The sequence below is a fragment of the Cebus imitator genome, unplaced genomic scaffold (genome assembly GCF_001604975.1).
Source record: "Cebus imitator isolate Cc_AM_T3 unplaced genomic scaffold, Cebus_imitator-1.0 Scaffold334, whole genome shotgun sequence".
In the NCBI taxonomy this organism is placed as follows: Eukaryota; Metazoa; Chordata; class Mammalia; order Primates; family Cebidae; genus Cebus; species Cebus imitator.
Genome location: NW_016107649.1, coordinates 214,369 through 232,713, shown reverse-complemented (window position 1 = coordinate 232,713; position 18,345 = coordinate 214,369). Strand labels below are relative to the sequence as shown.

Here is an 18,345-nt window from a genome sequence, read left to right as displayed (position 1 = left end):
AATTAAATCTATTCAATTCATTTTCATGTTGCTGCTGTTTCAGATGTTCCTGGGTTTTCCTTTAAAAATTGGGTCACAGTAGAACACTGCACCCCCTTGGTTATAGACAGATACAGGCATTATGTCACTCACGATATGAAAACATTTCAAGAAAGCTCACATGGTCAAGAGTGGATAGGGGTGACAAGTATATATGCGGACATCTAGAAATTTTGAAAGTTTCAAAAAGTTGCTGGGTCCAATACCTACTGGATGTTGAAAAAGAAAAAGACTAGTCTATAAATCAATTCTGTTACTACTATAACCCCAAAATGAAGGGAACTAACACTCATAAAAATTCCAAGAAGCTATCAGTACCTAGAACATCACTTGTTTTGTATTTTCGTTTTCAGAAATGTATCCAGTGGATGTGTTCTCTGTCCTGCCAGTAACTGGCTGTGCAACTGCAGACAAGAAGCTTAACTTCCTAAGCCTCCCAACAGGGAAAACGGTGAAGAGAAGCTGACAACGGGAGGAGGGCCAGGCCTGCAGAGGTGGCCACACTCCCCATCTGCTCAGATGCACTTGTGGTACAGGCAAGCCCCACACCTCCTCGGAGCCTCACTCTCTGCACACGTATCTGCTAGCAGGGGATGCTGCAAAAACATAGACCTTCTTCATAATTTTCCCAGCCATTAGTTTCACGATATCTAAGGTACCTTTAGGTTCTAAAATGTCCTCTAGATCTATCTTATGATCTCATCTTTAGATTTCAGGACAAAGCCTTGAGAGAAGCAACTTCTTAAGTGACTCTAGCAACACACAGGCTCCAAAGGCCATTTCTAAAGCATTAGTCATTAACAGCATAAATAGCAAACAGTTAAAGATTAGAATACAGAAATTAAACATTTAAAAAGCCAGTGGTTGCCAAATCATAGAACATATATTTATATATATTTTTATTAGTCATCGTAAATCCATTACAAATCATATATAAACAGGTATATATACACATATACTTCTACAAACACACACACACACACACGCACACACACACAGTTTAAAGATTACTATAAAGACAAAAAGGAAAGCTATTATGTGCCTTAATGAATAGTCTATTACTTTATTTTTTTACATATATTCAGGGGGTATAAATACGGATTTCTTACATGCATATAGTGCATAGGGGTGAAGTCTGGGCTTTTAGTGTACCCATCACCCAAACAGCAATCATTGTGCCCAATGGGTAATTTTTCAACTCTCACCACACCTCCCACACTCCCATCTTTTGTAGTCTCCAACTCCAGCACCCATAGCTACAAGCTTCAAATTCACAACTTAGTGTGAATTTTAACCTTGCATTTTTATCAAAGACTGGCTGTGTCTCGTGAACACATTTACCTTTTAACTTCCACATATCAATGTTTAAAGTTTTATATCATTTAAAACATGGCCATTCTTCAAAGAGCAATAATGTTCTTCCTTAATGCAGATGTCTGCTTATCTTTAGTGTTTAGATGTTTGATTTTTATAATTCCATATTTTTTAAAAAATACACACTCATGCAAACTCATACATTCACACTAAAATACATACATTCACAGAAAGTGAAACCTGCTCTAGGTAACTATCCAAGAATACATTTATATAATATGGGCAGGAGAGAAGGAGAGCTAGGTCATTTTGTTTATAAACAATTATGTTTTGAGACCATTAAGAACATTCAAGCCTAACCACTATAGACAAAAATCTAACCATAAAAACGATCCCTGTCAAGGGTTTATTATACATTTTGTTTTGACTTACTTTCCCTCTATTCTAGTCCACCTCTACCAATGATAGCAACTAGATGACATGTAAACTTCCTTTCAGCTCTCAATAATTTTATCTGCAAATTAAAGATTTATAATAATTAATACACTCTCTTGTCATCATGACCTTAAAGCTTTCAAACTAGTCATTAAATAAAATCTGTTTTTGCACAAATGAGGCAAAAAGAAAAGAGTTGGGGATCTCAATGCACTACATGTGAATGATTAGTCGGTAATGTAATGCCGATGTTAATTTCTCAGAAGAAAGGTAAAGTAAGTAGCTGACTAGAATTTATAAAGAGAAATGTCGAATGAGGAACCAGAGCTAAATGTGAATCAGAAGTGAATTCTGTATGCCCGATGAGCCACTCATTGACCTTGCCTTATAACTACCAATCAAGGCTTCCTGTTTGCCCTGGGCAATTTTCAAACAGACTTAATGAAATAGTTATACATGTAAGAAATGTAAGCCCAAATCTGAGACGGTAACACTAATTTTCTAATAGTAAAGGTGTGATGTTATCCCCTGCACCACCTGGATACAATAGAGAAACTTATAACAAACATTCTCCCAAAGTGCATTATTACCATTCCACCAGGGTACAGACTGACATTGCTGCAGAGTAGAGCATTCTTAGAAATATCCCCCAAAATTTTATCCCCAAGTTATTGAATGTTAAAATTTTTTAACAAAAAAAGAAGAAATCAATGTCTTCAAGTCTTAATTCTTTAATAATAAGCCACTTCACAGCTCCAGGAGTTTTGAAGAGAACACATCTCCTCTGGTAGCCCCTCACCCCCAGCCTGCCGGCATCTATGCAAGTGAAACCTATGAATCTGTCTTACCTGTAATCTGACTCTGTCCTTGTGGATTAAAAGGACTTGGTGCAGAGTTCAGGGAGGGCCGTGGGTTCTGAGGCGGGACACCTACTCTCATACTGGGATGAGGAATGCGCCCTAAATCACTGAGGCGGTCAGAGAACAAACTAGGTTTAGAGTCATCAAGCTTCTGTCTGTGCCCTGGAAATAGCAAATCATAAAATAAAAGCATATTAATTAGCTGAACAATTGACCATGCTAAATAGATATGTGAACATACAAACTGGGAGTTTAAGCCAAGGAATTATCAATACTAATATATAATGACGTGTCTACACAATGCCTTCCATTTCAAATTGCTTTATAAGCAGTAACTGGTGGCCAGCATTCCTAGCTCTGTTTCATAAATGGAGAGCTGAGGTCTCAGAGGACAACTTGGAGTCAAGCATCAGTAGAGAGGCCGGATACTAGGCGCCTTCTCTGGCCCTCTCAGTGAAAAAACAGGAGAGGTGTGTACTGGGGGTATTTGCTTGTTTCAAGATGGAGGAAAACCCCTCTGAAAGTTCAGAGAGTCCAAGTGTGTAAGCCACAATGTCACAAAGCTGGAGCAGAGACACAGACAAACACATTTGTCAAAAAGAAATTTCCACAATGACCATAGTGACTTTTCTTTAATGTTACAACTACTCTTTTCTGGAAATTAAAACTCAAACCTAAACCCCTTTTAGAAATAGAAAAACAGAAATGTAAGCAGGGAAACTCAAATTCTCAAGAGGAATCTGGATATTTTGTGATATGCCAAAGCTGGAAAGCATATAATAAACTCTGCTAAATCAGAGAGAATGCTTTCTTATTTTAAATCCACTACTGTGGTTTTGGAAAAGAAGCTGAAATATACTCTTTGAGTAAACATGTGACTGTGACAATCCATTATTTGGAGGAAAAAAAAAAACTTTCTATCGCTCTTCTAGTTTATTCAAGCCTAAAGCCTAAGGAAATTCTGAGTATTAGAGAAATACGCAAAATTAAAATAAACCCAAGGTACTAAGACCTTTTAAAAATCATCAAATCATTCTTAACAAAAGACATGCTAGTGTCTTGGTGCAAGTATAACGGAAAAGCATCTGAATCTGGGTGTGCCATAGTAGAGGAAATCTATAGGGGGGTGCTATTGGGGACAAATTCAATGCCCATTAGAGAAACGGAAATGGACTGTGGATCCCTTCCTCCAGATTCCGTGCCAGTGAGGCCCTGGGGTGCTGCCCCAACATTTTAGTATAAATATTAAGTGACTGAAGCTGATTCGAGGAAGAGCCATTAAGATGATGATGGGATTAAGAGTTTGCCCTTTGAAGAGAAACCAAGGGAATTAGAATATTGTTCATAAAAGAAAAAACCTTGAGGAAGGTTTATGAGAAGCCTTCAAGCATGGGAGTTTTTCACTACGCCATGGGTAGCGCAAACGCCTTAGCTTCCACTTAATACAGAACAAGAGGAATGCATCAGGATAGGGTTAAATTGAACACTAGAATTTCCCAACCATAAGCTGTCTTCGTAAGACAAATTCCTTATTTTATTTGCCCCAAAATGTATTTTCCTGTCTCCTTTTTCATTGCCTACCCAGCCCAAAGAAAACAGATAGGAAGCCAGGGCTTGGTAATATGAGTGTAGCTGTCTCCACGGCCAAACGTGTTTCAACTAGACCCATTAACTGAAACGCACCCACCACCCTATTTCCTGCCAGTGCAAGTTTTTGGGCATCTGCTATAACAGAGTGACTAGACCTAGGAGAAAAATAATGGAAAAATGAGAGAAATTCATTGTTAACGGTTGTCTTCCCCACCATTAATGTGTTGTATCCAGATTACAAATAGATTTTAGATCCCTAGAGGACTTTTATAGGTGACCCAAAACAGGTCCTAGAGCCTGGCAAGCAATGTGTTCACCTAGGAAGTGACTGAGGCGTGTAGAGGTAGAACAACTAGCTTATGGTCCTCAGCTGCTGACCAGCTCAGCTTCAACAAGGACATAGCCCTCGTCCGAGTTGACTGAATTTCCATTCATCATGAAGCACCATCAGTGCTGGTATTCTAGCTTTCTCTTCCCTTCCTCTTCCAGCTGCTATAGAGGGCTGAAAATATTCAGATAACATAGAGTGAGACGGCTAAGAACTCAGCCCAGTGAGGTGCCAAGGCTGGCTTTCAACATAAGCAGAAGTAGCAACAAGGATTCAATTACAAAGTTAAGAATTCACCGCTTATCCTAAACAAATGGCTGTAACCTAACTCACCAAACTTCCAACCATACATCTTGCTGGGTCTAACTAGTTTCACAATAGGGAATTATATAGTACTTGTCACAGATCCATGGAGTCTGTTCCTCATACTCACACACACACGCACACACACACATAGCATTGGTGTGGTGTTGATACAGCTGTAAACATTAACAAGAAAGCTTACGGAATTGTCCTGGAAGTTATTTTTCTTAATAGGCCATATTTTTGGCATGGCAGGATCCCTGAGGGCTAAGGGGAGGGTTACATGATCTTGCATGGTTCCTTTATACACTGGGACTTTACGTGGGCCACGGGTCACAAGAAAATTTAATAAGCTTTGCCTCTGCTTTCTATAGCCTTTTCATTAGGCTTTCCTAGAGGCTGTGTGAGATGTGAGCGCAGGCTGTACATGTGTGAGTGCATTTTCACTCTCTCTTAGCCCAGTGCTTTCAGGAGTAACGAGACATTACAGACAAGAATAAAGGACTTAAACTAGCACTGGTCAGTGTGAAAAATTTTAAAGCCGGTGAAATTTTAAAAGCCTCAATGACCTTTTGGACCTTTTGGAGCGTTCAAAGAGCGCTTCCAAGTATCTACAGGCACCCTAGAATAATTCAGGAAACATTTATCCGCAGATGCATGTATACAAAAACATGTGCATTTTTCTTTGTAGATATCTGCCCCTTCACAGCCACCACTGCAACCACAACAAAATCTCCTCTTCATAATATAAGAAGTACATTGAAGAGCAAAAGTCAAACAGGTTCTTCACATTCCAACTATGACAAATACCTGTTACCACTAAACCACATCAGGGCAACACTCGAATGACGGGCTGAAAGAAGGAGTACTTAAATCCTCAGCACCCAAGCCATTCCTTCAGAAATCAAGAACATGGATGACCAAGGACACACTGACTAAGGCAAGGACAGGGTACTCTGTCATAGTGCCATGAGGACCAAACCTCATCCCAAGGAAAACTCCTGTATTTCACACTGCCATGTGTGTACCTATGCAACAATCTTGCATGTTCTTCACATGTACCCCAAAACCTAAAATGCAATTTAAAAAAAAGAAAAGAAAGAAATATGGAGCATATCAAAATACCTAATTAATTCTTGCATCCTTCTTCTGAGCAACACATCATGTGTTATAATATGAGAGATTGAAATGCTAAATCCTCAGTATTTTAGCCATCTAAGAAGCACCAACTATGGTTTGACATGTAAAATCACATGTAAAAAAAAAAAAAAAGAATGGAAAACTCCTGTATTATACTTGAGACTCTATGCAAAACCTCAGTCCTGGATCCCTTCTCTAGCTGCACTTTCTCCCCAAGTCCTTCCATCCTTGCTGAGTAAGACAATTCCCTGAAACAGATGGATGTCCAGGCCTGACATCAGATCAATTAAATCAGAATTTCTGAAAATGGGACCTGGGGAAAAGGTCTTCTTCTTTTTTTAAGGGCTCACCTCATGATCCAGTGTGCAGCCAGGATTGAGAACCACGGCCCAAGATTATCTCAATTTCATGCACTAAATACCACCTATTTATACCAATGACTCCCCCTTTGCTGGGTCGAGCCCTGATCTCTGTCTTTAGTTCCAGGTTTGTGTGTTCCACTGCCTACTTGACACCTTCCCTGGGGTGTTCCAAAGGCATCTTAAATGCAGTATATTCAAAACAGAATGTTTTTTATTCTCCCCTCCAAAAACATCCTGTTCCTCTCTAGTAGTTCCGCATCTCAGTAAATGGCACGAGCCACTTAGTTTCCTAAGCCAAAGGCATAGACATGTTCCTTGATTTCTCCTTCTGTCTCACTTTCCACATGCAATCCATTACCAAGTCCTGTCATTTCTATCTCAATACTATATGTCAAATCCATTCAGTTCTCTCCATTTCAGTAGAGAAAGTAGGTACAACCTTGGCCAAAGACCCTAACACCTCTCTCTGGGCAGCTGAAAAACTGTCTCCTATTCAGTTTCCCATCTCAAGACCTTTCCATATTCCTGAAATGCTCTTCCCCGATTCCTTATAAGGCCCATTCCTTCTTATGCCTTATACCTCACAATGAACACCAGATCCAATGCAAGGCCTTGATTGTCTCCCATAACCAAAGTGGGTTCCCACCGTCTTGAGCACACCCTCTCTTTATTTTCTTTACAGCAGTCACCACAATCTGTAATTATCTTGTGTATTTATTTTTGTCTCTCCTGTAAGACTGTAAGTCTCATGAGAATGAGTGCTCTGTCTTGTTTACAGCTGTAATCTCACAACCTAGTTCAGTGCCTGCTACACGGTTGGCGCTCAGTAAATACTTATGCAGTAAGTGAGTGAATGAATATTCTCCTCTTTTACATAAATTCCTTGATTGAAAGAAAATTTTCTGGCCCAGGATAGCATATTGTACCACCATTTTTCACCAAAAAAGCTCTTGTTTGGCAATCTAGTGACTCTAGTGGACAAAACCCATCTCTAGAGACAAGCCCTTATTGGTGCTTCCTACAAAATTTTACTAAAGGACATTCATTTAAGTGAAAACTTGCTTTCTTTCTGGAAAACCTATTTGCTTTCACTGTAATTCTTAAGCATTGCTGAAAGTCACTGAAAATTAGAGCGATGAAAAAGAAAATAGAATTCATTTAGACGCTAAAGTGTAGAGCAATGTACTTCTTCTATGGATGAGGATCCTGAGTCCCTGAGAAAGGAAGTGCCTTACCCAAAGCCATATACTTCATATACTTAATGGCAGGACCAGAACTCAGTTTTCCTGATTGCTGGTCTAGGTTGTTTTCTTTCCCTTGCCAACCAGCTTATTTCAGATCATAAGAGTTCAACAGCAGTCATTCAGGGGAACTCAAGATCAAAAATCAATTGAAAATTAAAAGCAAAAGAAAAGTAGTTTTCAGAAAACATTTCTTTTAAAAAGTTGAGTATGTTTAGCTGAATATGACTTTTGTTGCAATAAATTCTGGGGCACAAGAAGAAATCATAATCAAAAGGTCACAGCATTCACACATCCTTAGAGCAAAGACAAATGAGAAACAACAGTTAAGTCCCTAAGCCATAGTCTAGCTAATCACCCTACTGTGGCCTACCCACAGCGAGTTAGTAATACTACCATTATAACTTCTGCTTTCAAAAATCACACATCTGAAACTGGCACACAAAGACTCTGAAATGTGGTCTGTGAACTAGAAAAGTAAACTGTGTGAGTGCAACCCATTTTGCCCATTTTTATGAAAGTTGATTGAGAAATGTTTAACAATTTTAGAAAGCAACATGGCTCCCTAGCCAGAACCTAGTATATTCTCTGTACTATATCCACAACCTGACACACTGCACCAGTCAGAGCGCCCCGAAGAATGTCAAAATGCACTTAGAGAAAACAAGGTATCTTTCATGAAGAGTGTGCCATGTGATGCCCAGTCTACCCTAACGTGGCACAGCAGAGACATTTTGCTGATCACTAGGGCATGACGTTTGGCAGCTCATCTTTTTGTAGTATTTTAACTTGAGATTAAACATTTCCTAGGTATCTACTTGTATTCTAAGTATCATTAAAACATAATTTTTAAATAAAGTTTAAAAGAAGATCTGTAATAGAGCATCAATAAGGAATCAGTACCATGTCCATATTTGGGTCAGTTAGTGCAGCTAATGTGCACTGGGTATCTACTACATGAAAGCCTCACTATGGTATTGTGAGAAGGAGGGCATAGAAGAATATATAAGATAATATCGTTGTCCTCAAGGAGTTCACAGTCTAGTGGGGGAGAAAGCAATTAAATATAACTGAAGAAAGGCTGTGGTGGGGGCAATCACTAAAATGCCATGATTGGGAATCAGTCGAGAAAATCTGAATATGGACTATTTTTAACATAATATAGTCCAATAATATAAAGTTTAAGGAAGTGGTACTTTCTGTGATCTGTAGAAAAATGTCCCTCTTATTTAGAAGGGCTAACACATATTTAGGGATTAAAGACAGCTCTCAACCGGGCACAGTGGCTCACACCTATAATCCCAGCACTTTGGGAGGCCAAGGTGGGTGGATCACCTGAGGTTGGGAGTTCAAGACCATCCTGACCAACACGGAGAAACCCAGTCTCTATTAAAAATCCAAAATTAGCCGGGCGTGGTGGCACATGCCTGTAATCCCAGCTACTCAGGAGGCTGAGATAGGAGAATCACTAGAGCCCAGGAGGCGGAGGTTGTGGTGAGCCGAGATTGTGCCATTGTACTCTAGCCTGGTCAACAAGTGTGAAACTCCATCTCAAAAAAAAAAAAAAAGAAAAGACAGCTCTCTTGATTAATAAAACCATACTTTGGCAGTCCATGAGCCTCATCCACCATGCATTCAGACTTCAGTGGAAGAGAGGGTTGCCTGGGGAGACATGAGCTAATTTTGCTGTCACCAAGTATGTGATTAAATAAAGTCTGGTCCAGTGCTCTAGGGCTCAGGCCACAGGATGTAACAGTTTCAGAATGTTGTGACAATGATCCTTGCAGTAAAAAGGAAGAGAAGAGAGGACTTTCATCAGAATTACTATTTCTCAGAGAAAATCAGTCATTATGTCCACAGAGCTGCTATTCCACAGCAGTTTTGGAAAAAAATAATGAGGCTCTTCACTTCTCATCTATCTTAAAAGTGCTACATGAAGCACTGTGTGTGTAGGAAAGGGTTAGGGAACCAGTTGACTAATTTTAAAGTCACGATTCCATTCCACATGTAATTACTAGAATTCTGCTACTAAGGATGAGCCTTATTGTATCTTATGGAGCTTAGTTGGTGGTTTCCAGCAAAAGCAATAGCACAGATTACACGGACTCAAGTATGTTCTTAGGGAAGCCACACAAAGTTCTTATCCACATACTTTATAACTATTGAGGCTCTAGATTAAAACCATTGATTTTCTGCATTCCTACACACATGTAAAAATGAAAATACTATTGAGAAAAGTGAAAGTCTGCTCCTCTGTTTACTTTCAGATGACTACATTTCACTGCTGGTTTGTGAATGTCTGGAAATCAAAGACCTATACTCTTGTAATGTTTAGTTAAGCCCTTTGCCCATCCCTGCCTCCTCGAGCTGTCCCAACCAGCGTCTCCTCTGATTTCCTTATTTCCATCATCACCACCTTCTAGTCTCCCAGACTCAGAATCCAGCTTAGGCATATCTTTGTTGCCTCCTTTCTTAGACCCCCATCATCCACTTAAGCCCACTTTTATAGTTTCTTCAGGAATGGGCCCCTACTAGAACCCTCCTACCCTCTGACCTGTGGCTAATAGAGCAGAGGAGCAGCCTGGCATATTTGGAAGGGCGTCAAAATGGAATCCTGTTGGTCTCAGTTTCCTCATCTACCAAAAATGAAGAGTTCATTTCCATAATTTCTAAAATTCTCTATGCCCCCAAGTCCTAACATTCACATCACTTACCTGCTCAAAACTTTTCAACTGTCTTCCATTGTCTATTGAATTAAATAGAGCCCCCTGAGCCCAGCAAACAAGGACCTGGAAAATATGTTCGCAATATGCGTTGTCACTCTCATTTCCAGTGGCTACAACTGTACAGCTCCTGGCCTGTGCTCTACTCACACTGGTCTATTCACAGTCCAAAGACACCCCATGCCTTTGCCCAAGCTGTCCCCTCCACTTGGAACAACCACTCGCCATCAACTCCATTTGGCAAAATCCCTTCCAAGTTCAACTTGGTCATCACATTATTCTGATGTTTCCTGTCTCAAGAGCCTTCATGATCCCTCTGATTTCCATCCCAGCAAGCTGAGAGCAGCTATGACCGTTTTTTGTCTACCACATGTGGTTATGCTTAGGTGCAGTAGGCATTCAGTAAGCATTAACTTACTATGAATTGACATAAAATATTTATACAAAATTTCAAACTCTATTATCTTAGATTTTCCTAGACTTGACTGAGAACCCCTTAAGGATGGGTGTCACGTTTTATATCTAGCACAAACTTAGAGCCTAGGAAAAGAGAAGTCACACAATATAAATGATTGCTGAGTTCATAAATAAGAACATGGATAAATTTAAAATTATCTGTACTTTTGTACAGTGAAGACAAAGAGGACAGGGAAAAAAAAAGCTGGTTATTGGGAAACATTTCCCACAGTAAAATTGATGAGTCTATAATCTTTGCTGGGAAAGGCTGCTGAGTCATCTTTTTTCCTAAGAGTACACTGTCTGATTCAGGTCAAAAACTATTTCTGGACTAGTATAAAGAAATGGACTAAGAAATTGTCTTCATGTTTAAGGCCTCTAGCCCTTTGAGCCACTGGAAATTAATAGCCATGCAATATGACACAGGATAGCTCGTGAGTTAAGACAGCCCTAGGGCAATGCTAGTGTGTGGCTTCAGAGGACCACAGATCATAAACAAATCTGCTTCCAGAATATTCTTCTCTGATGGCATTTCAAAAATGAGCTAACAGAGCTTCTCTCTAAGGGCCCCTCTTAATATATAAACCAATTTCTAAAGTTAAAAAAAAAACCGTAATCACTACCACATATCTTTGAGAGTCCTTTTTCGGCTCTTAAACAGAGTCAGGCAGGTAGGATTCAGCATTTATCAAGAGAGAAGAGAGGAAGAGCAATTTCACCCAAGAGAGGTCTGAAGCCTTTCCAGTCTCTTGGGGGAAACATAATTATGGGAAGAAAAATATAATCTACTCGAGAGACATAATTATATGGTTAAGCAATAGACTCCATAGAAATGTTCTAGGGAGTCCTGTTCATAGAAAAAAATGTTAAACGCTGAATTTGCTTTCTTTTAATACTAAAAGGCACCCATTTAGGTCAGTGACATAAAGTTCACTATCTCAGCTTTATATGTAGTCATTTTTAAATACAATTAGACTTGTGCAAGAGAGAAGTAAAGGCCTGTTACTTTCAAAATTTAGGCTTCTAAGGGTTAAAGAATTTGAGATCTTTGAATACATACATAAATAAAAGAACTGTATGTTATTAATTTGAATGTCTATAAATGCAAGTTCCTATATAACTTTTAGATTTTAGGCTGTTATGAATCACAACAATCAAAGGATACAGTGTCTGGGAGAAAGGACAGTTATCAGAGTGTGCCAATATCAGTCACACTTCAGAGAATAAATTATAATAAACACGTGCTTAGAGTATAATCCCTTTTCTTGAGATAATGGACTCAAAAAACTTGAGACATCTGAAGAAAAAGAAACTTTATAGGAGGTAGGAAGCAAAAAAGGATTTAAAAAAAAATTTTTTTAAGACCAGATGAAAGCATCATGGAAATATACAAGAGAAGTAATACTTTTTGCAGGCAGAAAAAAAGAGCTAACCAGGTCCCTAGCTAACTTTGCCACAGCTCCTCTCCCATGTCCTCATACACCTCTAACCTACTATGTTTCTTTATTACAAATCTACTGATATTTTCTCATTTCAAAGCTACTACTCAAATTTGTCTGCCTGTTGTTTCCAAGGGATGCTTCCATCCCTCCTTATATTCCAATTCAGAGTAAAATTATATGAATTAGGAGTTTTCAGAGTTGTAAGAGAATATGGATTTCATCAGACCAGATTCTTCATTTTAGAAAAATAATTAATGGCCAGGAAAAGACTGAGACTAGCTTTGAAGTTACGGAACTAGGCAGTGACACTGGGAGGCAGTTCCCTAAACTGCCTGAGCCTCCTTTTTTTCCTACCAGACTGCCACTGAGGGAAAGAAGAAGAAAACCTGAAGCAAAGAGAACAGAAGGACACATTAAGAAAAAGTGCAGAAGTTTACTTCAAAGATGTTATTATATTATGCCCCATCTCTCTGACTCCGTTTTATCACAACACATCTTGTTCTCCTACTAATTACAGCTCAACGTCCACACCATCCTGGGCCACGTGAATCTTCATCTCTCCCTTGACTATGGGAAATGAACAAAACATCTCTTTTTCTACGTCTACACCTTAGTTCCAAAACGTAGTAAAACTTGAGTGTTTTGGTTCCGAAAACATTTTCTTTGCCTTCTTTTTCTATAATACGTTCATACATACTACAGTTCTTTGTGTTTCTAACACTTATAGAGACCCCACTGAGAGATGTAAAGAATTTTTTAGCAGTAACATTTTCAGCAATGGAAATAGCAGTTTTCATAGTTGAACAAAAAGCATCACTGTTTATTTGCCAATCCAGCTAAACATGGATGGGATTATTCTTCAAAGAGTGCAGTGACAACTAGCCTACAAACAGACTGTCACGCAATTCCTGGACCCTGGCTCAATTTCCTTAGCATGCAATCCTTTCTGTTTCTCTTTCATTATTACGGTTTTGTGCATATTTTATGTGAGACAGACGAGAGTGAGACAGAGACAGAGAAACAGAGAGACAGAGTGTGTTTTAAGCAAAGAGAAACACTACACAGATGTAATTAAAAAGTGCAAAGAGCTCCTCTCTTGACATTCACTACCGCAGCAGCAAAGCATCATTCTCAATTTTCTCATTTCTGTAACAGGAAGAAAATGTTAAAAAGTAATAACCAAGGAAAAAGTCAGCCAACTCCCACAGCCTGGTCTTGCTGTGCTGAATGGCAGAGAAGATCACAGAGGAAGAAAAAAGAAAAAGACAGAAAGAAGGAGGGGGAGAATTTCTTGCTTAAACTGGACCTAGTCCAGCTGGCAAGAAGAGGTGATTTTCTTAACGCCTGCAAAACCTGATTACTTTTTTTAAAGGAATGAAGAAGAAGGAGATGTAAACACAGCCATTAAAACAGATTTAAGGTACTTAGTTTTAATCTAGTCTAAGACCTCTTCAATTGTATGCTGCTCTGCAATTCTCGGCTTGCTAGACATTCATACAGCACATAGGCACATGTCAGTGTCTTCTAACCCGTGAACGCTTTCAGCTGAGCTCTGTGGTTACCCTCTCAGGTCAGGCATGGAAGGAACGGCAGCTTAAGCAATAATGGATGGATGTCTGTTATGTGGAATGTCTGTCAGAAGTCTGTTTTATGACATTAAAGGACTATTGTGTTTATATCTACATAACAGGTCTTAAACAGACTGTTTAAACATGATTAAACAAGAGATGTCTTTGAAATAACCCCCCTAATAAAACTCAGATGGGTAAGAAACTGAAAAATGCAGTCAACAATATTTTGAAAAATCATTTCTCTCTAAGCTGCAAGGGTAACATGATATAAACTCCAAAATAAAACAGTTTTTATAAGTTAAACTCAAAGGATTACCTCATATATCAGCACTGCTTTCCAATGGAATAGCGTTTATCCACCTATCCATCCACCCTTTCTTAATGCTGTTGTACAAGTTGCTAGTCTTGATAGACAGATAATTGCTTTATTCAGCCATGTGTAATGAAGGGAGCCTATTGTGTTAATCCCAGTATTCTTATCTTCCGTGAACTCTGTAAAAGGAACTGAAAACTCTACCTCTTCATTTTAGAACTACTGGAGTTGACTCACATTCAGATCTGTTAAAGTGTTCTTACATTCCACTCTGTCACTAAAGGTGCCAAGTATTTTGAGTAGGATCAAGTTATTGTTATATAAAAAGGAATCTAAAGTAGTCTTAAATGGAGTTAGAAGATAGCAAATTTTACTTTTTTTCAAGGCACAACAGATATTTTAAAGTATATTATTCTTCACTCAAAGGAAGCAGGTTGGTGTGGGTTAATAGTAAAAAACAACCTTTGAGTGATGATATTTAAAGCCTTTTTTGTTTTTCAAAAGCAAGAGTAGCATTAAGTTTTGTGGATATCTGCCTGCTGGCTTCATGCTGAATTATTTAACCACTAATGACATTTTGGTGAAATGTTTTTTTTTTTGTTCCCTATGAAATATATTGACATTTCCACATATATGTACATATATGTGGTTATAAAATTATATTATTGCTATTATATGTATACATATGTGTACAGAGAGGAAGAGTCCAGCCAAAGGGACAGTGTTACTACTAACATGAGTTCCATGTCTCTATCCAGGTAATTCGGGATGCTGTCCTCTCAAGGCCCAATATGCTTTATACTCTATTTGTACCATGACATCAAAAACACTTCCGATCACGAACATACCTTTCTTTGCAATAGAAATAAACCTTTCTTTGCAATAGGAAGTCCTCATCCTTCAGACTAATTAGATGCCTTCATTTTATTTCAAAATGATACATACTGAAGAACCTATGAAGCTCACTGGAAAAGAAGTAATGCAATCTGGAAGAGTGGGATAATCCCTGAAAGGACATCATCATTTGATTCTTTCTCTTCTGGGTCCTATCTCTTTCATGCGCCTTTCATTGAGAATGTTCTCAGGAATGGCATTCTTTCTGCTCAGAGGATGGGCTCTTTTCAAGATTTAACTTGCCTACTGTCTCAACAAATCCTACTAACAACTCTTGCAATTCAACACACAAAGTCTGTCCTATGGTGGGCACCTATAATCTCAGCCACTTGGGAGTCTGAGGCAGGAGAATCACTTGAACCCAGCAGGTGGAGGTTGCAGTGAGCCAAGATCGCACCACTGCACTCCGTGGGTGACAGAGCAACACTCCGTCTCAAAAAAAAAAAAAAAAAAAGGCTGTCCTATGGAATTGATGACTGCCCAAAATGCAGTAAGAAAGAGAACATGTGGCTGAAAGGAGACATGATCGCACTAATAGCAAGTGGAGAACTTCTCAGGTACAGAATTTTCTCATCTGTAAAATAACAAATGACCTAATTTGCAATCCTAAGAATCAATAATGCTATAGATTTCTCACCTGTCACTATGAGTTCCACAAACACACACACACATACACACATTTCCACATAATGAGTGAACTTAATGGAACAGTTAAAAGACCAAGGCAGCATGACTGAAAAGGAGAATCGCATATCTAATTCCAGGCCTGACTATACAAGAAGCAGGAAAACTTGGGAGTCTATTCCTAGCTCTGCTACTAAGTTAGTTGTGAGGCTGTAGGCAAATAATCTATCATCTCTATGACTCAATTTCCTCCTATGACTCAACTTCCTCATCTGTCAGAAAAAACAAAGTATCTGCATCACAGGGATGTCATCAGGACAAAATGTAATAAGAGGTGAAAATGTCCTACACAGGTAAAACCACAAGGCAAGTGTAAAGTTTATTCACTTATCAATTAAAATGTCCTAAGCATTATTATGTTCCATGAACTATGCTAAACTAGGGGGCTCACAGTATACTGGAAGGCATCATAAAAACAAATAATTACAGCAGTGTGATAAATAATGTAATTAAAGTATCAAGAGGAAACCAAAGAGGAACCAAAGATTAAATACTTGACTTTCAAGAACAATCAGGAAGGGTTCCCAGAGGAGATGGCGTTTGAGTAGACTTAAAGACTGAGTAGAATTCAGTCAAGAAAGTGCAGAAGAAACTGACCTTCCCAAACCAGAAGGAACAGCAGGTGCAAAGACACTGAGATGAGAAAGCAGAGAGTGAAGCAATCTGGCATAGCTGGAGCTCAGCCAGAGGTGCGTGGGTGGAAGGCAGTTGGGCAGAGCAGATACTGAACAGCCTTGTCGGTGTGCCACCAAGTCTGAACTTCATCCTGCAAATAACAGGGAGACACTGAAGTATTTTAAGCAAGGGTGTGCCATGAATTGGTGTACATTTTAGGAAGATTGCCTTACTTAAGAGGGAAGATAGATTTAGAAAGGAGTGCAGTTAGAGACATAAAACCAGTTAGGAAATTATTTTTATGTTATAGGTCAAAGATAAATACTGAGAGACTGAACTAAACTAAAGCAGCACTAACAGATATGAGGGAATGAATGTGAGACATAGAATAGAGGTACAGACAACTGTACGGTGGAATAATTAGATGTCAGAAGTAAGGCAGAGAAGGTGAGCATCAGGTTCCTGGTTTGGTCACCTGGGTGAACTGCAGGGCACTCAAAACTGGTAAAACTGGAGGAGGTTCACGTTTGGGTAGAGCAGTTCGGTTGAAGTAGAGGTGGAAAATCTCTAATGCTGTGTTGGCCATGAGTTTGAAGTACCCATGGGACATATTCAGGTGCAGACACCGAGGAAGCAATCTAGAAATACCAGTCCGAAGTTCAGAAGAGGCTGAAGATGCATTGTCAGTGGTAAGGGGAAACTGAAGTTAATTGTGTCAATGAGGACACTCAGGGAATGGGTACAAAATAAGTGGAGAAAAGTATCTAAAGGGGAATCCTGAGAAGCACAAATACATAGGGTGGTTAGGCAGGGAAGAGAAGCCCAAAAAGTGATCTAGGAAAGAGAAGAATGAGGAGCCAGCAGTCTAGACAACACATGCAATGGCCACGGAAATGGTTCTGAATCTGCCCTTCTGCTGCTTCAGGGACCCAGGAGAGCTTAGCAAGAAAACCTTCCATTCCAAGAAAAGGACACAAAGTTAGATCACAATGGTAAAAAGGATACCTCTCTTCCGTTCATTCCATACCCATTTCCTATGCAACCTCATCAATCCCAATGGCTTCAGGTTCCTATGACTATGGAAAATGCACCTCCAGTCTCTACCAAGCTTCAGATTCATATTTCTAAATGCTTCCTGTACATCCTTGTGTAAGAATACCTCTAACGGTATTCATTATTTAAAGGGAAAGATAGATTTAGAAGAGAGAAACGTCTAAATACTATTAGAGGTATTCTTATACAAGATGTACTACTTTCCAGTATTGCAAAATGGAGCCCTAGACTGGTCTATAGTTTTATGTATCAGGCCACAGTATAAATTTTTATTTTTTAACACTCATTTGAAAAGAAATGCATGCACAGTGTCTTCTGAGTTCAATCTTAGTCATGTTATTTTAAATGGGAGAATTTTGTACCCCATCTAAAAGTCCTCCCAACTGCATAGCAATCAGCCCTTTCTGGGCCAAATCACAGGTCAGACTATGGCTCTGTACCTACCACTTGCACAGGCCAGAGAGCAGGCAAAATCTGCTCTTGTCCAGATATTGCATAGGGAATGCCAGCATCAGAGTCAGCATCAAAGATGTGGGAAATCAAAAGAAAACATGAAACAACCACAAAAATCGCTAAAATTAACCATCCTCCCCAGCCTATCTTCTGAGCAAGGTTTCTTCCCAAAGGCTCCTTGAATCTCATGGGGCAGTATAGCTCACCACTTCTTATGCTACCATTTGCCACTCCAGTAAGCTTAAGAGAAATATGGTAACAAAATATAAGAGACTCACTCCCTCTTTTCCACCCTCTCTCTGCATTCTCATTTCTGTTGTCTATCAGAAAGTAACAAACCCTGAACAATGTATAGTGGAATGGAAGAAAAGAATCCATCTGTTACGAATGGAGGAATGGCAAGGATCCAATGCAAATAGTACAAGTGATATCATTTATAGAGCTGCAAACTTAACTAATAAACACATATAAAAGGGCTTGGGAAAGAAAGTCTGAGCCACCAAGCTGGCCTGAAGATTTTTGGACCTCT

General features: G+C 39.2%; 1 protein-coding gene across 7 annotated transcripts in view; it reads right to left on the bottom strand.

Annotated features, from left to right (window-relative positions):
- Nucleotides 1-18,345, bottom strand: part of RUNX2 (RUNX family transcription factor 2) — a 224,224-nt gene that overhangs the window by 55,810 nt on the left and 150,069 nt on the right. For 5 of the 7 annotated variants that reach the window (XM_017505116.2, XM_017505119.2, XM_017505114.2 and 2 more), the window contains one exon: nt 2,637-2,810. The exons of the other annotated variants lie outside the window; for them this stretch is intronic. In XM_017505116.2, coding sequence (XP_017360605.1) covers nt 2,637-2,810 — 174 coding nt within the window. The remainder of the gene's footprint in view (nt 1-2,636; nt 2,811-18,345) is intronic. 7 annotated transcript variants of the gene reach the window in all.